This window comes from Channa argus, chromosome 3, assembly GCF_033026475.1.
Source record: "Channa argus isolate prfri chromosome 3, Channa argus male v1.0, whole genome shotgun sequence".
NCBI lineage: Eukaryota > Metazoa > Chordata > Actinopteri > Anabantiformes > Channidae > Channa > Channa argus.
In genome coordinates this window covers 28,919,434-28,933,969 of record NC_090199.1, presented here as the reverse complement: position 1 = coordinate 28,933,969, position 14,536 = coordinate 28,919,434, and the positions used below count along the sequence as shown (strand labels likewise).

The 14,536-nt window shown below is 37.0% G+C and overlaps 1 protein-coding gene across 3 annotated transcripts; it reads right to left on the bottom strand.

Annotated features, from left to right (window-relative positions):
• Positions 1–3,718: 3,718 nt before the first annotated feature.
• Positions 3,719–14,531, bottom strand: cep44 (centrosomal protein 44). 3 transcript variants are annotated; one of them, XM_067498753.1, is made up of 6 exons: positions 14,406–14,531; positions 9,883–9,980; positions 7,407–7,554; positions 7,084–7,221; positions 6,433–6,502; positions 3,719–3,955 (listed from the first exon to the last, which is right to left on the bottom strand). In XM_067498753.1, exons 2-6 carry the CDS (start codon positions 9,972–9,974, stop codon positions 3,951–3,953), a joined length of 453 nt encoding a protein of 150 aa, XP_067354854.1. In that variant the 5' UTR covers positions 9,975–9,980; positions 14,406–14,531; the 3' UTR covers positions 3,719–3,950. The 3 variants fall into 3 exon arrangements, with proteins under 3 accessions (XP_067354854.1, XP_067354852.1, XP_067354855.1); XM_067498751.1 differs by lacking the exon at positions 14,406–14,531 and adding an exon at positions 13,459–14,337; XM_067498754.1 differs by lacking the exon at positions 14,406–14,531 and adding an exon at positions 10,239–10,390.
• Between the last annotated feature and the right edge of the window lie 5 nt (positions 14,532–14,536).

Genomic DNA, 14,536 nt, shown 5'->3' with positions numbered 1-14,536 from the left:
AGCTTCAATATTTGTTGTGTTTTCTTGTCCACCACAATAACTACTATTATTAGACTATGTTTATTTATTAAAATGTAAGTACTATTTATGAAATGTACACTGGCAAGTAAAAGTTGGTTAACTCCTACACATCTTTGTATTGTTATTATCTTTTGCTGAGTTTATTAAATGAAATGTTTGTTAAAAAGATAAGATCAAGTTGTTGAGATTCTCTTTGTGAGTGACAAGGATGGACAGGATAAGGAATAAGTACATGAGGGACAGCTCATGTTGGATGTTTTGAAAATAAAGTCAGAGAGGCCAGATTGAGGTGGTTCAGAGCAGAGATTGGTTGAACAATGCTGAGGTTTAGTACACAGTGCTGAGCCTTAACTAGTATTCCAATTACTCTGAGCTGCAATGACCTTATGACCTTCTTTATAAATGAAAGTAACTATTGGAGAAAAAATCCACCAGATCCTCCACCCAAATATTACAGATAGATCTTCATGTACCACAGTGCTCAAATCATCAATAAGGCCTCAATCCCTCTTTGACTGCTTTTTACCCATAGATCCCACTGAGCTATCTTCAGCCATTATCTCATCTAAACTAACAACCTGTCTGCTAGACCCTATTTCAAATAGACTGCTCAAGGAAGCTTTATCCTAATACACACATTCCTATTAGATAGGTTGAAGTTATGTACCACAGGCCGATTTAGTAACTGTAATCAAACCATTAATTAAAAAAACCTGTCTTGCCACAGGTGTTTTAGCCAATTACAGTCCAATGTCCAATCTCCCTTTTACTTCTAAAATCCTTAAAAAAGTATTTGAAAAGCAATTATGTGACCACCAGCACAGGAATAATTTGTTTGAGGACTTTCAGTCAGAATTTAGAGTTCATCATAGTACAGAACTGGAGCTATATAAATAAAGTTGAATTGAATTAAAAAGTTACTTGGTGTGAGAGAAGATGCAGAGAAAGTGGTCAGATGGAGGCAGATGATTCACTGTGCCATCCCTTAAAAGGGAACAGCCGAAAGGAAAAGCAGTTTGTTAATAACATAAGATCAAACTTTATTGATGGTTTAAAAAACACATAAAAATAGAAAAAAAAAAAACACAAACAAACAAAAGCATTTCAACACAGAATTATGGTCAAATTAAATTTGCACGTTAAAATTTCCTTTTCTTTCCTTTCAGTGGAGGTGGCAGTGGTTTAGTTGGTACAGTGGCAGCCCACCAAGGTTTGCGAATTGCAAAAGGAAGGGCATCTGGTGTAAAAACTGTGTCAAATCAACATGCAAACAAATCAACAGGACTGTGGCAACCCTGACCTTATGGGATAAGCTGAAAAGACCCCAAAAAAAAAAAAACCCAAAACCCTTTCTTTCAGTAGTAACTGTCTGACAAGTCTACTGATTAAATGGTCTCCACTTATATAGCGCTTTTCTACCTTGTGAGTGCGAAAGGGTGAGTGAGAAGCAGTGTAAAGCACTTTGAGTGCCAATAGGTAGAAAAGTGCTATATAAGTGCAGAACATTTACCTTCCTGCGCCACAGTCGCCCATTAGACTAGTTTTTCCAAATATTCAGGAGCGGATGTTCTTATTATTAATGTCCCTCCCAGGTGTTAAAACATCTTACAATTAGTTCAGTAAACCAATTATATGAGTTTATATTTGGCTCATCCTCCATGGTTACAGTGACCTATCATATTCACAGCATTCATTAGAAAATCTTCAATCTATACTTCTCTTGAGAAAGGAAGCTTATTCTTCTTGAAAAATAGATGCCTTATTGTTCATGATTTGGATGCATAGTTAAATTAAACAAAAGAGAAACCAGCATGCACAGACTATGTGTTTGCAACTTTGGTCACCTGGCCTCATGGGCAGAGTTGCCATGAACCATGAAGAAGAAAATGATCCTGGTTGCATAAGAATTATCTGGAGAACAAAGTAACTATTCGAAATACATTTGGTGATGGACAGCCCAATCATGAGATCTGAACTTTATTGAGCTAGTGTGGGAGAAGCTGGGCCAAAGAGTTTTGGAAACCTGCTCAACCAGCACAGCAGAGGTTTGGGGTGCGTTGCAGAAGGACTAGGTGGGAAATTACAGCAGAATTTTTGCAAAAATTGATCCGTAGAATGTGACAGATTTGTCAGGAATTTATTGCTGCAAAGGGCATGTCTTTATAAGGATTTGTAAGGAAAGGAAAGGAAAGTTAAACATGCAAATTTGATTTGAATATTATTCTGTGCTCAAATATGCTTAAAAATTAATAATGTTTTTGTGTTTTGTGATCCATTTTAAACTATTTGATTTAGTAAAACCAGGAAAACATCATATAAATACAAATGTGTGTAGGTGTTTCCGAACCTTTTCTTGCCAGAATATGTCCATACCTCATTCTTGTAATTATTTTCCTCTAGATTTGACCAACTACCCCCCGTATTACTACCCCCCATCTGGTATCCAATTAGATGACACCCATTTTTTTCCAATGTCATTTTTATTTCATGTTTAATTATACTCTTTATGTCTAACTTGATCTTTTCCAATAAACCTGCTCTCTAATTTGATCTGCTGTTTCTTTAGCATGCCTGCTTGCTCGTTGCCCTTACCCTCATGTGTGCTGGTAAATTGTAAATTTATTCCTTTTATTTGAATATTATTTGTTTACAGAAATAGAGGTGATATTAAAAAAAAAGTAAGTACATTTTTGGGGTTAATTTCATTCAAAATTGACACATGAATGTTGAATGAATTAATTACAAGTTAGATATAAAGCTTTTTGTGTTATCATGAATAGCGAAAATACTGTATCTCAAAATATTTCAATTACTGAGATCAATCTTAGACTTCAAATGATTCAAAGTTCCCTGAAATTTAAATAATATTTGCTGTAGATAAAATATCCCAATTCATTGCAATTTCACAACAATTGCAACAAACACTGACAAATGTTTTCATATTAAGTTGAAACTATTTGAGTATGCTGTCTTTTACAGAATGGCGAACCTTGCTATGTCTTTACTTCTGAAAGTCTAAGCCTCTCTGGATTTCTCTTAATATCCAAATGATATGTGTTGCTTATGAACCTAATCTGTAGAACTTTATTTTGCTATACACAACATATTCAGTATTTTATTGCCCCTGTCCTGACTATTTTTTTTAAATTATGCCTGGCACTGGGTGTTAGAACTTGCCAGAAAGTACTAACTCCATTTCTTTACTGAAGTTGAAGTACTGTTATATGCTCTATAATTTATTCAAAGTACAAATACAGCACTATGTCTGAAGATTCTCAGTCATTCAAGTTCTGTATGTTAAATCATGACAACTGGAGTTATTTTTATGCTAATTTGGAATGGTTAAGAAGTCCAGCCTTCCACTTCACTAAGAAACGGTGTACTACAGTATTCAGAAACTTTTTTGCATAGTTTATTGCGTTGTTAAAATAGTAATCACATTTTTCCCCAGTCAATCTTCACACAATAACCCATAATGAGAAAGTGAAAATAATCTTTTTTTTGAAAATCATGCAAAAATAAATAAATCAAAGTCTGAAATCTTTCATTACATACAACATTAAACCGAGTGCATGTGACAATATCTAAAGCTTTGAATGTTCCCAGGAGCATAGTGGACTTGATAGCTGTGAGATGAAGAAGTCTGGTACCATAAGGACTTTTGCTAGAGTTCCCCATACGACCAAACCTGAAAATGTTTGTGTTTCAATAATTTATTTAGGTTTTATTTAAAAGAAAATGGCTTTGTTTAAAGGGTGGCTTTTTAGAATAAATGGTGAAAATAAGGTTTATTGAAGATATTTAACAAAAGACATAGAAGTGTGACATTACGTTTACCCTAACTAAGGTGATGACTGTAGATCATAATTTATTTGAAAAATGTTGTGATGGATCAGTGCTCTTCAGACTGGAAAGACTGGAAGTGCTCTTCAATCTGCAAAAATAAAAATAATAATACTAATAAATAAAACAGATATACATGAATACACACACTTGTATATTGATTATGCTCTCAAAATAGTAAAAAAAACAAATAAGTTTCATTTCAGTCCACTTCAGTATTTTACTTTGCAATCACAAGTATCAAAGCAAATTCAACCAGTCCCTTTGAACATTTTCTCAAACACAACTTTTCTCCAAATTTGGCTTAAACTGTACTGTCCCTGAAATCACTGTATCAGAGCAGCTGATGAAAGCTTGTAACCTCCATAGGTTTTTTATTAAGATAAACACTGCACACAAAGGCAGATGATAGGTCTACAATACACATATCAAGATAGGAGGAAACAAATACAAGCTTACAGTACACCGAACAAAACCTCCCCAGTTACTGCATACAATTTGAGGCTGTCACAGAACTGCTATTAGTTTGCAGGAGACTGACAGAACATCCAGGAGCAACAAGAACTCACATTTTTGAGTCAACTGTCACTTCTTCTATCAAACCAGATTGAATATAGTTGTGATGACTAAAAATCATTCATCCATCATCTGCAACTGCTTGTCCTCTGTAGGGTGGGGGTGGCCTGTACAGACAGGTTGCCAGTTTATCTCAGGGCCAACACAGAGAGACACATAGACAGACAACCATTTACACACCTACGAGCAATTTTGAGTCGCCAATAAACCTATCATCCATGCACAGCTTTGGGCTGTAGGAGAAAAATGTAGTACCCCGAGTAAACCCACGCAAACATAGGTGGAACATGATTAGAAAAATGATTAGTTTGTCTTGTACAACCATATGGATTTAGCTGTTTATGTAATTTCAGATATTTAATTGGAACCAATGCTCCCAGTGGCTCCAAGATGGCAGTGGGTCAGCATAGGAAGCGGTAAAGTGCATAACAAGAAAAAAAAAGAGTTGATCTTTGTGTCTCTTTTCTCTTCAGGCAAGTGGACTTGAATATCTTTGGATTATAGGAAGGATTATATATTTTTTGTCCTCTCTCAGTCTTTACGCTGGATGCCCTTCCTGACACAACGCTCCAAAATTTATGCTGCACGGGTGGGGATGGGTGTCTCGACCAGGCACACCTCGACAAGTGGTCGGGAAGAGTGGGGTGTGAACCTCCCACCCTGTGATCGTTAGGCGGCCACCCTAACAACTGAGCCACTGCCGCCCCCTTGACTTTGAGCTTAAGGAATATAGTGTACAAAAGAAGAGGTATCTTTCATCTCAAAGCTATATAAAACTACTGACTTTATCTAAAAACATTTTTTGCTTTGAAGTGGCAGCAGTAACCTCTCTACCACCATTAAAAGGTAAATAGTCTGCACTTATTCACCCACTCGGACTCACAATCACACACACGCACACACTCACTCACTTGAAACAACATTTTAGAATTTTGTTAAAAGCCAAAACACATGGAATAGATTAGATGCATTTGCATGCATCTAAGTATCCTGGTTACATTTGGCTTTCACACCATTTCATAATTGTCATGTAAACAAGAAAGCGTGTCTCTGTGTAATTAATACAGTACAAAGTTCTTTGTTGCTGTATAATTACCGGATTCATTTCCTCCATATTTGTATACATGTAAAAACATATATACATGAATAGCCTTGCTACTTGACCACAAAAGGTTCTAAATATCAATCATCAATAGCTTATTTATTTAACAAAAAAGAAGCCACAAAGAAAAAAAACGTGAGCAATACTAAGTACCCTCTCACTGCTTACATTGGATAAAAGCCCCTGACTAATTAATTATAAGCAGTTGGGCAGAATTCTATAAATGTAAAGGTTTTGGCACTTTGCTGATCCGCATTCAGGTTTGTGTTAACATACAGCCAAAAGGAAAAATACATAAGCAACAGTCTTAGAGAAGCTGTTGTTGCCGCACATAGATCTGGTAAGAATTAGGAAAAAAAACATGTCCTAACAATTTGGGGATCAACATTCTTTAGTGAGAAAAACAAGTAGAAAGCTTTCAAGACACTTGCCAATCTTTCCTAGAGAGGACAGCCTAGCGTATTAACCCCAAGGTCAGACCATACAATTCTCAAAAATACAAACCCCCCCCCCCCCCAAAAAAAACAATAGCTATATTCCAGACCCTACATGCTTCACTCAGCATGTTTAATATTAAAGTCCATGACATCACAATTAGAAAAAAAAAAAACAAAATAAAGAAAGATTTTTGAATGGCCTACTCAATGTCCAGACCCTACCCCAATTTAAATGCTTTAGTGGCATCTTAAAAGAGCTGTGCATAAGCGAATACCCAAAAACCTTATTGAAATAAAGCAAAGACGAATAGGCCAAAAATTCCTTCACAGTAATGTGAAACATTGATGTTGTTGCTACTAAAGGTGAATCTACAAACTACTAAATAAATAAGCAAATAAACAATGTTATTTTAAAAACAATAATAAACATTTGCACGTGCTTATAAGATTTACCCATGGTGTCTGCATTGGTTGAGCTTCTTCCTTGATATCCCTGTTTGAAGCTGGACGTCTGACTCTGGGCCTAAAGACACAATTGAGTTAGTAAGTCTATTGACTTATAAAACCTGTATGGTTAACTAGGTTTTTACTTAACTCCATTGCATGGTACAGGTAGTACAGGTGACATGATTTGTTTAATCTCTATGGGATTTTATTATTTATGTACTTATTTGCATGCTTATGAGAGACTACACGGTTAACATTGTCACAACCAAAACCAAAAATTGCAGGGCATGTGGGTACAATGTAGTACAAAAAACTATTTTCTAGTCCCTGCCCATTACTAAATTTGTAAGTCAATACTGACGACCTTATTGCTGCAACTACTACTAACCAGCCACTTACTTGCTAATGCCTTAATTAACAATCATAAAGAAAATGGCACCATACATTTGTTTGACCCAGTGTAATGTAGTTGACTGCATTGCTAGGCCAGTCCAATACAGGTCTTCTTTTTATGCACATATTAATAAAAGGGAGTCAGCCAGAAACACGTATGAAACACATATGTGAAAAACACTTATCAGTCAACCAAAGCTGCCTTTAATTTTACAGATTATAAAATTTGCATTTAAGACATACATATGTAAATAGAAATTGTACCTTCTTTAGGTGTTTGTGTTTCTGCAGGACCAGGTTAATAATGTCACAAATAAAATTAATTTTTCTTTGAGAAAACCCCCACTGGAGAAACTGCTGCTTGGTCAGTATAGGCTTATAGTGGAAGATATCCCGTAGTATCTACAGACACAAAATACACACTTTCACAACTGAATGGAACACTGCAGACCAGCAGACAGCATCTTATACAGATTACACTTAGCACTAGAAAGAGAACATAGTCAAAGGAGAAAAAAGTGTGGATTAAGACACTTAACAGCATTTTTTAAAACACAATGCTTAGAATGTGTGATGTTCTACTGTACCTTATAAAAAACATCAGTGAATCGGAGGTCCGTTTTGCCAGTCACCTCCAGCCCAGATGCTATTAGTTCTTCAGCAAAAGGTGGCGAGAAGGAGGTGAGGGTGAAGCTCACTATTGGCAGAAAAGCTAAGGGGTCCCCTTTGGAAAGTCTTGCCAAAACAAAAAACAGAGAATGTGAAAAGAATTGCAGCTGAGACACCCATTCACACCTGCAGCACTCAGTAAAAATTAAAATGAGTTTAAGGTTATTCTGACACAGTCTTTTGTCTACAGCTGGTCTATACTATATGAAAAGTTTCTCTAGTTCACTACAGCAGCCACTACCATTGATTTTATAAGTCCTGGGCCAGAGTGTTTACCTTTGATAAATCATGTGCTTTAGTTAGATACTACTTACTATGTTGACAGTAATACTTTACAGGTTAGATTATTGGGGAACCAGACGGTTCTTTCAAACTATTCTTCAGCAATTCCGTTTTTTAATTCTACCAAGCTTGGACTGGCACTGGCACTGCAGCTAGGGATGGGAATGGGCTGTTAGGGACCAGGGATTGAACCACTGACCCTATGGTACGTAGACAACTGCTCTACCAACTGAGCTACAGCCACCCCTCTCTCGCGCTGCCTCTCCCTCCTTAGTGTCCAACGTAGCACACAAGTCCTGCTCTTTGTTTGGTCTTTGCTACCTCTACCTTCAGTCCTCTCAGTGTTTCACTTTTTCTTAGCTAACCTCTTTCTCTGTATACACTTCTGAGCTTCCTCGTTCCAGCACCAAGTCTTTCTCTTTCTCGAAGACACACAGAGCACCCTCCTACCTGTCTGCTGTAGCTGTAGTTGTCCAGTCATCTGAAAGCACCTCCTGACCACTCAGAGCCTGTCTCATCTCCTCCCTGAAAACTTCACAATATTATTCCTTTTTCAACGCCTAGCAACTACTACCTCACCACTTCGTTCTCTGCTCTGCCTTAGTCCTCTCCATCTTCCTCACCACCAGAGTAATTTTTCACACCACCATCCTGTGTTGTCTGGCTACCCTCTGCATTACCAATACTTTGCGGTCACTGATCTCTTTCAAATTACAATGTCCACACAAGATGTAGTCCACCTAAGTGCTTCTACCTCCACACTTATGTCATTCTTTGTTCCTGCCTCTTCTGGAAAAAAGTATTCACTATAGCCATTTCCATCCTTTTTGCAAAGTCTACCACCATATGTCCTTCTGTGTTTGTGTCCTGCATACCAAACTTGCCCATCACATTCTTATCACCTCTGTTTCCTTCACCAAAGTTTCCATTGAAATCTGGACCAATCACCACTCTCTCACCTCTGTTGATGCTCTGCATCACTTCATCTAACTCACTCCAGATATTCTCTTTCCCCTCTAACTCACATTGAACAACATGCCTTCAATTTCCAGCTTCTGACTCATCACCATATCTGATACTCTTTTCACTTGGAGAACATTCCTTACAAACTCCTCCTTCCGGTTAAATCCTACTCCGTTTCTCTTCCCATCCAAACCATGGTAAAATAACTTGAGCCCTGCTCCTAAGCTTTGAGACTTTCTACCTTTCAGTCTCGACACACAGTATATCCACCTTCCTTCTCTGCATCGTACCTGTCAACCAGCTCTCTAGGCTTCCCTGTCATAGTCCCAACACTCAACTGTCAGTCCTACAACTTCAACTTCAACTTTATTTATATAGCGCCAATTCACAACAAAGTAATCTCAGGGCAGTTTACAGAATAAAGTCAAGATTATAAAGATGTATATCCTCTTCTCTCTCTCTGTCTACTAACACGCCTTCTTCCTCTCATTCTTTGACCAACAGTAGCCCAATTTCCACCAGCACCCTGTTTGTCAACAGCACCGGTGGCGGCCGTTTGTAACCCAGGGCCCGACCGATCCAGTATGCACATCAGATATGTTATTATAACATCACAGAGTGAAAAGTATCTGCATATCTAATCATCGTCTTCCTTTCAAATACTTCCCCCCCCCAGAATATATTAAATTAATGCCCTGCTCTCGAAATATCGGCATCGGCCATTGAAAAAGCCTTATCGATCAACCTGATAACTGGTTGCACAGATGACATAGATGTGGACTTACTTTCAACTTAAATGTAAAAAAATTAAAAACAAAGGTACCGTTGGGTGTAGATTTATGTGTTAATTCCTCACCATTTCCTTATTTTAAAATTGCAAGAATAGAAAAACAAAACATCAGAAAGTAATTAAAGTCAATTTTAATTGACTAAATAATAATTTTTATCATGTCAAAAACTTGACACAAGATTATCCTAATTTTCTTTTTGACTATATTTAATACTTTTGACCATTTCTCTTACTTTTGATGACGAGGGAATAGTTGTATTAGCTGAATGGTCATTATCTTTATGTTAAGGTTTAAGGTTAGGTTTGCATCCCGTTACACTGAAATGGAATCGAAGTTACATGACACTTTAATGGCCTACCCGCTGTAGTCAACGTATCCTGGATACTTTATCACCCGCAGAAGAGTTTCCAGTTTACGCAGACAACCTTGGATGTCTCCAGCAGACAGCATCTTTACCTGTATGCAGGAGGTAGGAAGCGTTAACGTAAACGGCTATTATACTAGTTGTATACGAATTTAATTTACTGACTGATTTTATAGCTAACGTGAGAAGTCATTAATAACACCAACTTCTAAGGTGTGGAAATAGCATTACGCATAACATATTCGGTATGACATATTTTTGGAATTCGATGTCCTGTCTTGCAAACATTTACATTCACTCTCCGTTATAGTCCAAAAGTACATTCATAAGAAAAATAATTTTATAGCTACCCATAGCCGAATGTAGCTAGATTTGTTTCTCCCGCTTGAACACAAAGCAAAGCACAATTTGCTGCCGCTGCTACTGTCTTCTTCTTCCGGGTGTTTTATGGCGGTGGCCAAACCAGCAATTGGTCCATTACCGCCTCCAACGGTTATTTTTATATAACTATATATAACTATAGTTTTTTTTTATCTATCTATCTATCTAGATAGATAGATAGATAGATAGATAGATAGATACTCACAGTTGTTGGTTCAATCCCCGGCTCCTCCCGTCACATGTCGAAGTGTCCTTGAGCTGCATAGCAGCTCCCCCATCAGTGTGTGAGTGTGTGTGTGATTGTGAGTGTGAATGGGTGAATAAGAAGCAGTGTAAAGTGCTTTGAGTGCCAATAGGTAGAAAAGCGCTATATAAGTGCAGAACATTTACTTCACTTACTCAAGTAGCTAACTGCACTTGAGTACAATTTTAAATTACTTGGACTTAACTGTATGGTTTCCCCCAGTGTCACAGCTAGTTGGTGCCCCAGACTCAAATGATTACAGCTTTTAGCCAACAGACAAACTGGAATTACAAAATGCCCACTACTAAATTTCAATTTTAACCATCAATATTATCAACATTGTAGCTAACTATCCCCCGCAGATACAGTATTACGAGGTGCATACCCAGCAAAAACGTTTTCTTTTTTTTCTTTCTTTTTTTAAAATACGTTTTATTAAACCAAGAACAAATACACACACAGAATAGCAGGGGTCTTAACATATCCATTCAACTTTATTTCAATCAACATCAATAACATATAAGGGTACAGACAGGTAATAAGAGCAATGGGGCTCAAAAAATTAATAAATTTACACTGACAGATCTGTAGTATTCTTAAGGCTTGTTGTTTATGAAAACAAGAGGGGTTTATTAGTAATTTTATATTTATGAATATAGGATTTAGCAAATATAAAAATAAAATGCTCCTCTTCCTTTTCGATTAAAAAAATGTCTTTAAAAGAAAAGCAGAAATTATTGAGTATTTTGATTTCAATGAAAGTAAGGAAATAAGACCCAAACACTTCAGTATAATTACAGGTCCAAAATAAATGTATATTGTCTCAGGACAGGAATTACAGAAAGAGCAGTTGGTGTGAATGTTCTTTTTAAACCTTAGGGAAAGGTACGTTTTAACTGGGTAGTATTTGTATATGAAACAACAGGGGCTGAGACAGAAAATACATTTAGCAGCAGCATGACCTTGTTCTTGATGAGATGGAACCGCATCAATAACAATGGTGAATTTCCTTGGAGATACAGGAATAGAATAAGCTGAGAGAAATTCTGTCTAATTATAAAATAGGGTCAGTTCAACAACTGTCCAACTAATATGAAGTTGTTGTTGAACCAGTTTTCAAAATACATTGAAAATAAAATTGGCCATCGGGTTTCAACAGCTGACCAACTAATGTGAAGTTGTTGTTGAACCAGTTTTTTTAAAAAAAAACAGATTTGTCTCTGTAAGTAATGTTGCCATTGTTCTAGATATAGTATGTGTGGTGTAAAATTATGTTTGAAGAAGTTGGAGAGTTTAATAGAGATCTTTGAGATATCATTGTTGCAGAACAAATAAAGAAAGGACTGATGGAAGAGAATAATTTTCAATGCTCTCCTTAACTTACACTTTAGTTAAAAGGGTAATCTGTGTATCCTGTGTATACTCAAAAGGATACACAGGTGTTACAAAGTGTATCCTCCTCACCTGCCCTTTTTGATTTGCTACCAAATTGCCTGCAGAGTTTTCCCACTTAATAAGATTAGTAAGACTGAAAATTAAAAAAGGTGAATCATTTAATTTTCACAATGATGCCTTTTTAACAGAGTTTAGCGAAAGGGAGATAGAAATATAGATTGATACATTAATATACTGTTGCCAACTAAACATCTGGATAATAACTAGTAGTCAATCCTGGATCATCGAGAATAATCTTTGTTAGTCCAAGTGTAAAGTCGAGTAGTAGGAAAGTGTTCCCTCAAATCTCTGAATTTCAAATTTGCTGAGGTATTTTTCCTATGGGAACATCTATCTATTGTATTATCCATTGTTACACTGAAATCCGCTCCAATAATAATTGAAGCATCAGGATATTTATGTAACCAATGTGATATTTTAACCTCTAGACTTTCAAATAAACTGTTATTTTTCAGAATAGTTATAACAATATATTTAAATAATAATAATAATAATAATAATAATAATAAGTGGAATCTGACTTACCATTAAAACTAACAAGCAAAAATTAATCTTAGGAATCAGGGTCTGCAGCCAATATCTCTCCATCAAATCTATTCTTGAGGATACTGATGCCAACTGAGTATTCTGAAACATGTGTGAAACCTCATTAACCCATTGTGGTTTCCAAAAATGTGTATCTGCTTCAGATGAATAACAATTTTGAAATAAACAATAATCTCTTTACTTTATTTCTGAGCCACATAGCATTGACAAAGACATATCGAACAAGAACTATAAAAAAAATGCCAAAACAACATAATTATATTTACCTGAGATTAATAGAAAATTTAAATAGCGTCTATCAAGGCCTTAACAATAGCTCCGCCAAAAACAAAGTGTGGTTTAAAGGTGCTTAGTTTGACCCAGTTTTTACTTCATCTCTATGAAACATTACAATTACAAAATGGTAAATGGTCTGACCTTATATAGCGGTTTTCTACCTATTGGGACTCAAAGCACTGCTTCTTATTCACCCATTCGCACTTACAATCACACACACACACACTCATACACCGATGGGGGAGCTGCTATGCAGCTGGCCAACACTCACCAGGAGCAACTAAGTTGGGGTTCAGGGTCTTGCTCAAGGACACTTCGACATGTGACCGGAGGAGCCGTGGATTGAACCAACAGGTGCGAGATTGATGGACAACCCATCTACCTTCCTGCGTCACTGGTCACTTTACAAGAATTAGTAACTAATATCCCCCAAAACACTTGAGCTTAATACAAAGTATCTAACGTAAAAGAAGTAAGCAGCATAATAGCAATACATTAAAAATAAAATGAATCCACGTTGAATGATGTCCTACAAAGTGTGAAACAATAGAACATAATGTTCTTAAATTTAAAGTTAAAACTGGTGGTAAATTGTTTTTTCGTATACGGTGTTAAAATAACAAATCAGTACAGATTTTTTTTTTTAACATTAAACTAGGCAAACGGACCCCTGAAGCCTGGTTTCTTTGCGTATTTCCCTGCTTGTTCGACCAACGACCATAGCTTCCTCGTATCTTTGGTGTCTTGAGTGAGGTCCTCCAGAGTCCTGAACTTTTGCGGAAGTGGGGCTGCCGTCCTGGCATCCTCTCAGATTCGCTCCCGGTGTAAGACTGATGAAGACTGCACAATTATACGCCGCGACGAATTCGCCTCATCCGAACGTGGACCCACTCTTCTATTATGTGCAACAAATTCCTCATATTTATTTAATCATGGCATTCTCTTAATGCAGTTTTACAACTCTAGAATCAATGGAGTCGACTTTTTCAACTACAACATCCACCTGTCTACCCATTGTCTATAAAGATTCGGCGAGGTTTTTGATAGGATCACTATTATCTTTGACCGCTTCTTCCACGAATGCTAACCGCTTTAAAATTCCCTATTGCATTTTTCTCTATGCGTAGCATCGTTGCTAGCATAACAGATGAGGCTTCGGGGCATTCTTGACGGGGCGGGAGTCAAGAGTTTTAGGTAACGGAGCAAACTCTGCCTCTCTCTCATTAAACACTCGTTCCAGAGATTTCCTGGCATAACTGTGCTTGACAGTAGGGATATCTTCGTCCGAATCAATGTATATCCACGTGGAACACGCTAACAAAATGAAGTAAAAGTTCTAGTGTGCTTTAGGGACAGGGGTAGCTCCGAATCCATGATGTTGGACAGGCGCCATCTTGGCCACCCCTCTGTCTATCATTGGTCATGTGAAAAGGCATATCAACATCCGTACTCCCAAGTTACAGGAACTAACGTCAACCTACTGTCTTAACACGTATTGTAACGACTTGACGTCATGTCATAGGCTGTACGCGCACTTATGTGTGCGAATTTGTTAGATTTTATTTATCCATTTTAAAAAACAGCGAGCATCCGTATGGAAAATAAATGTGCTTACCTCATAGTTGTAAAATTGAAAATAATAATACGTTCGACAACTTTGCCCGCACGAGTTTATGTGATGGCAATGCAGGGGGAGGACCAAAGTTGACAGGAGGAGGGTAAAAACACATGATAACGGTGTTATGA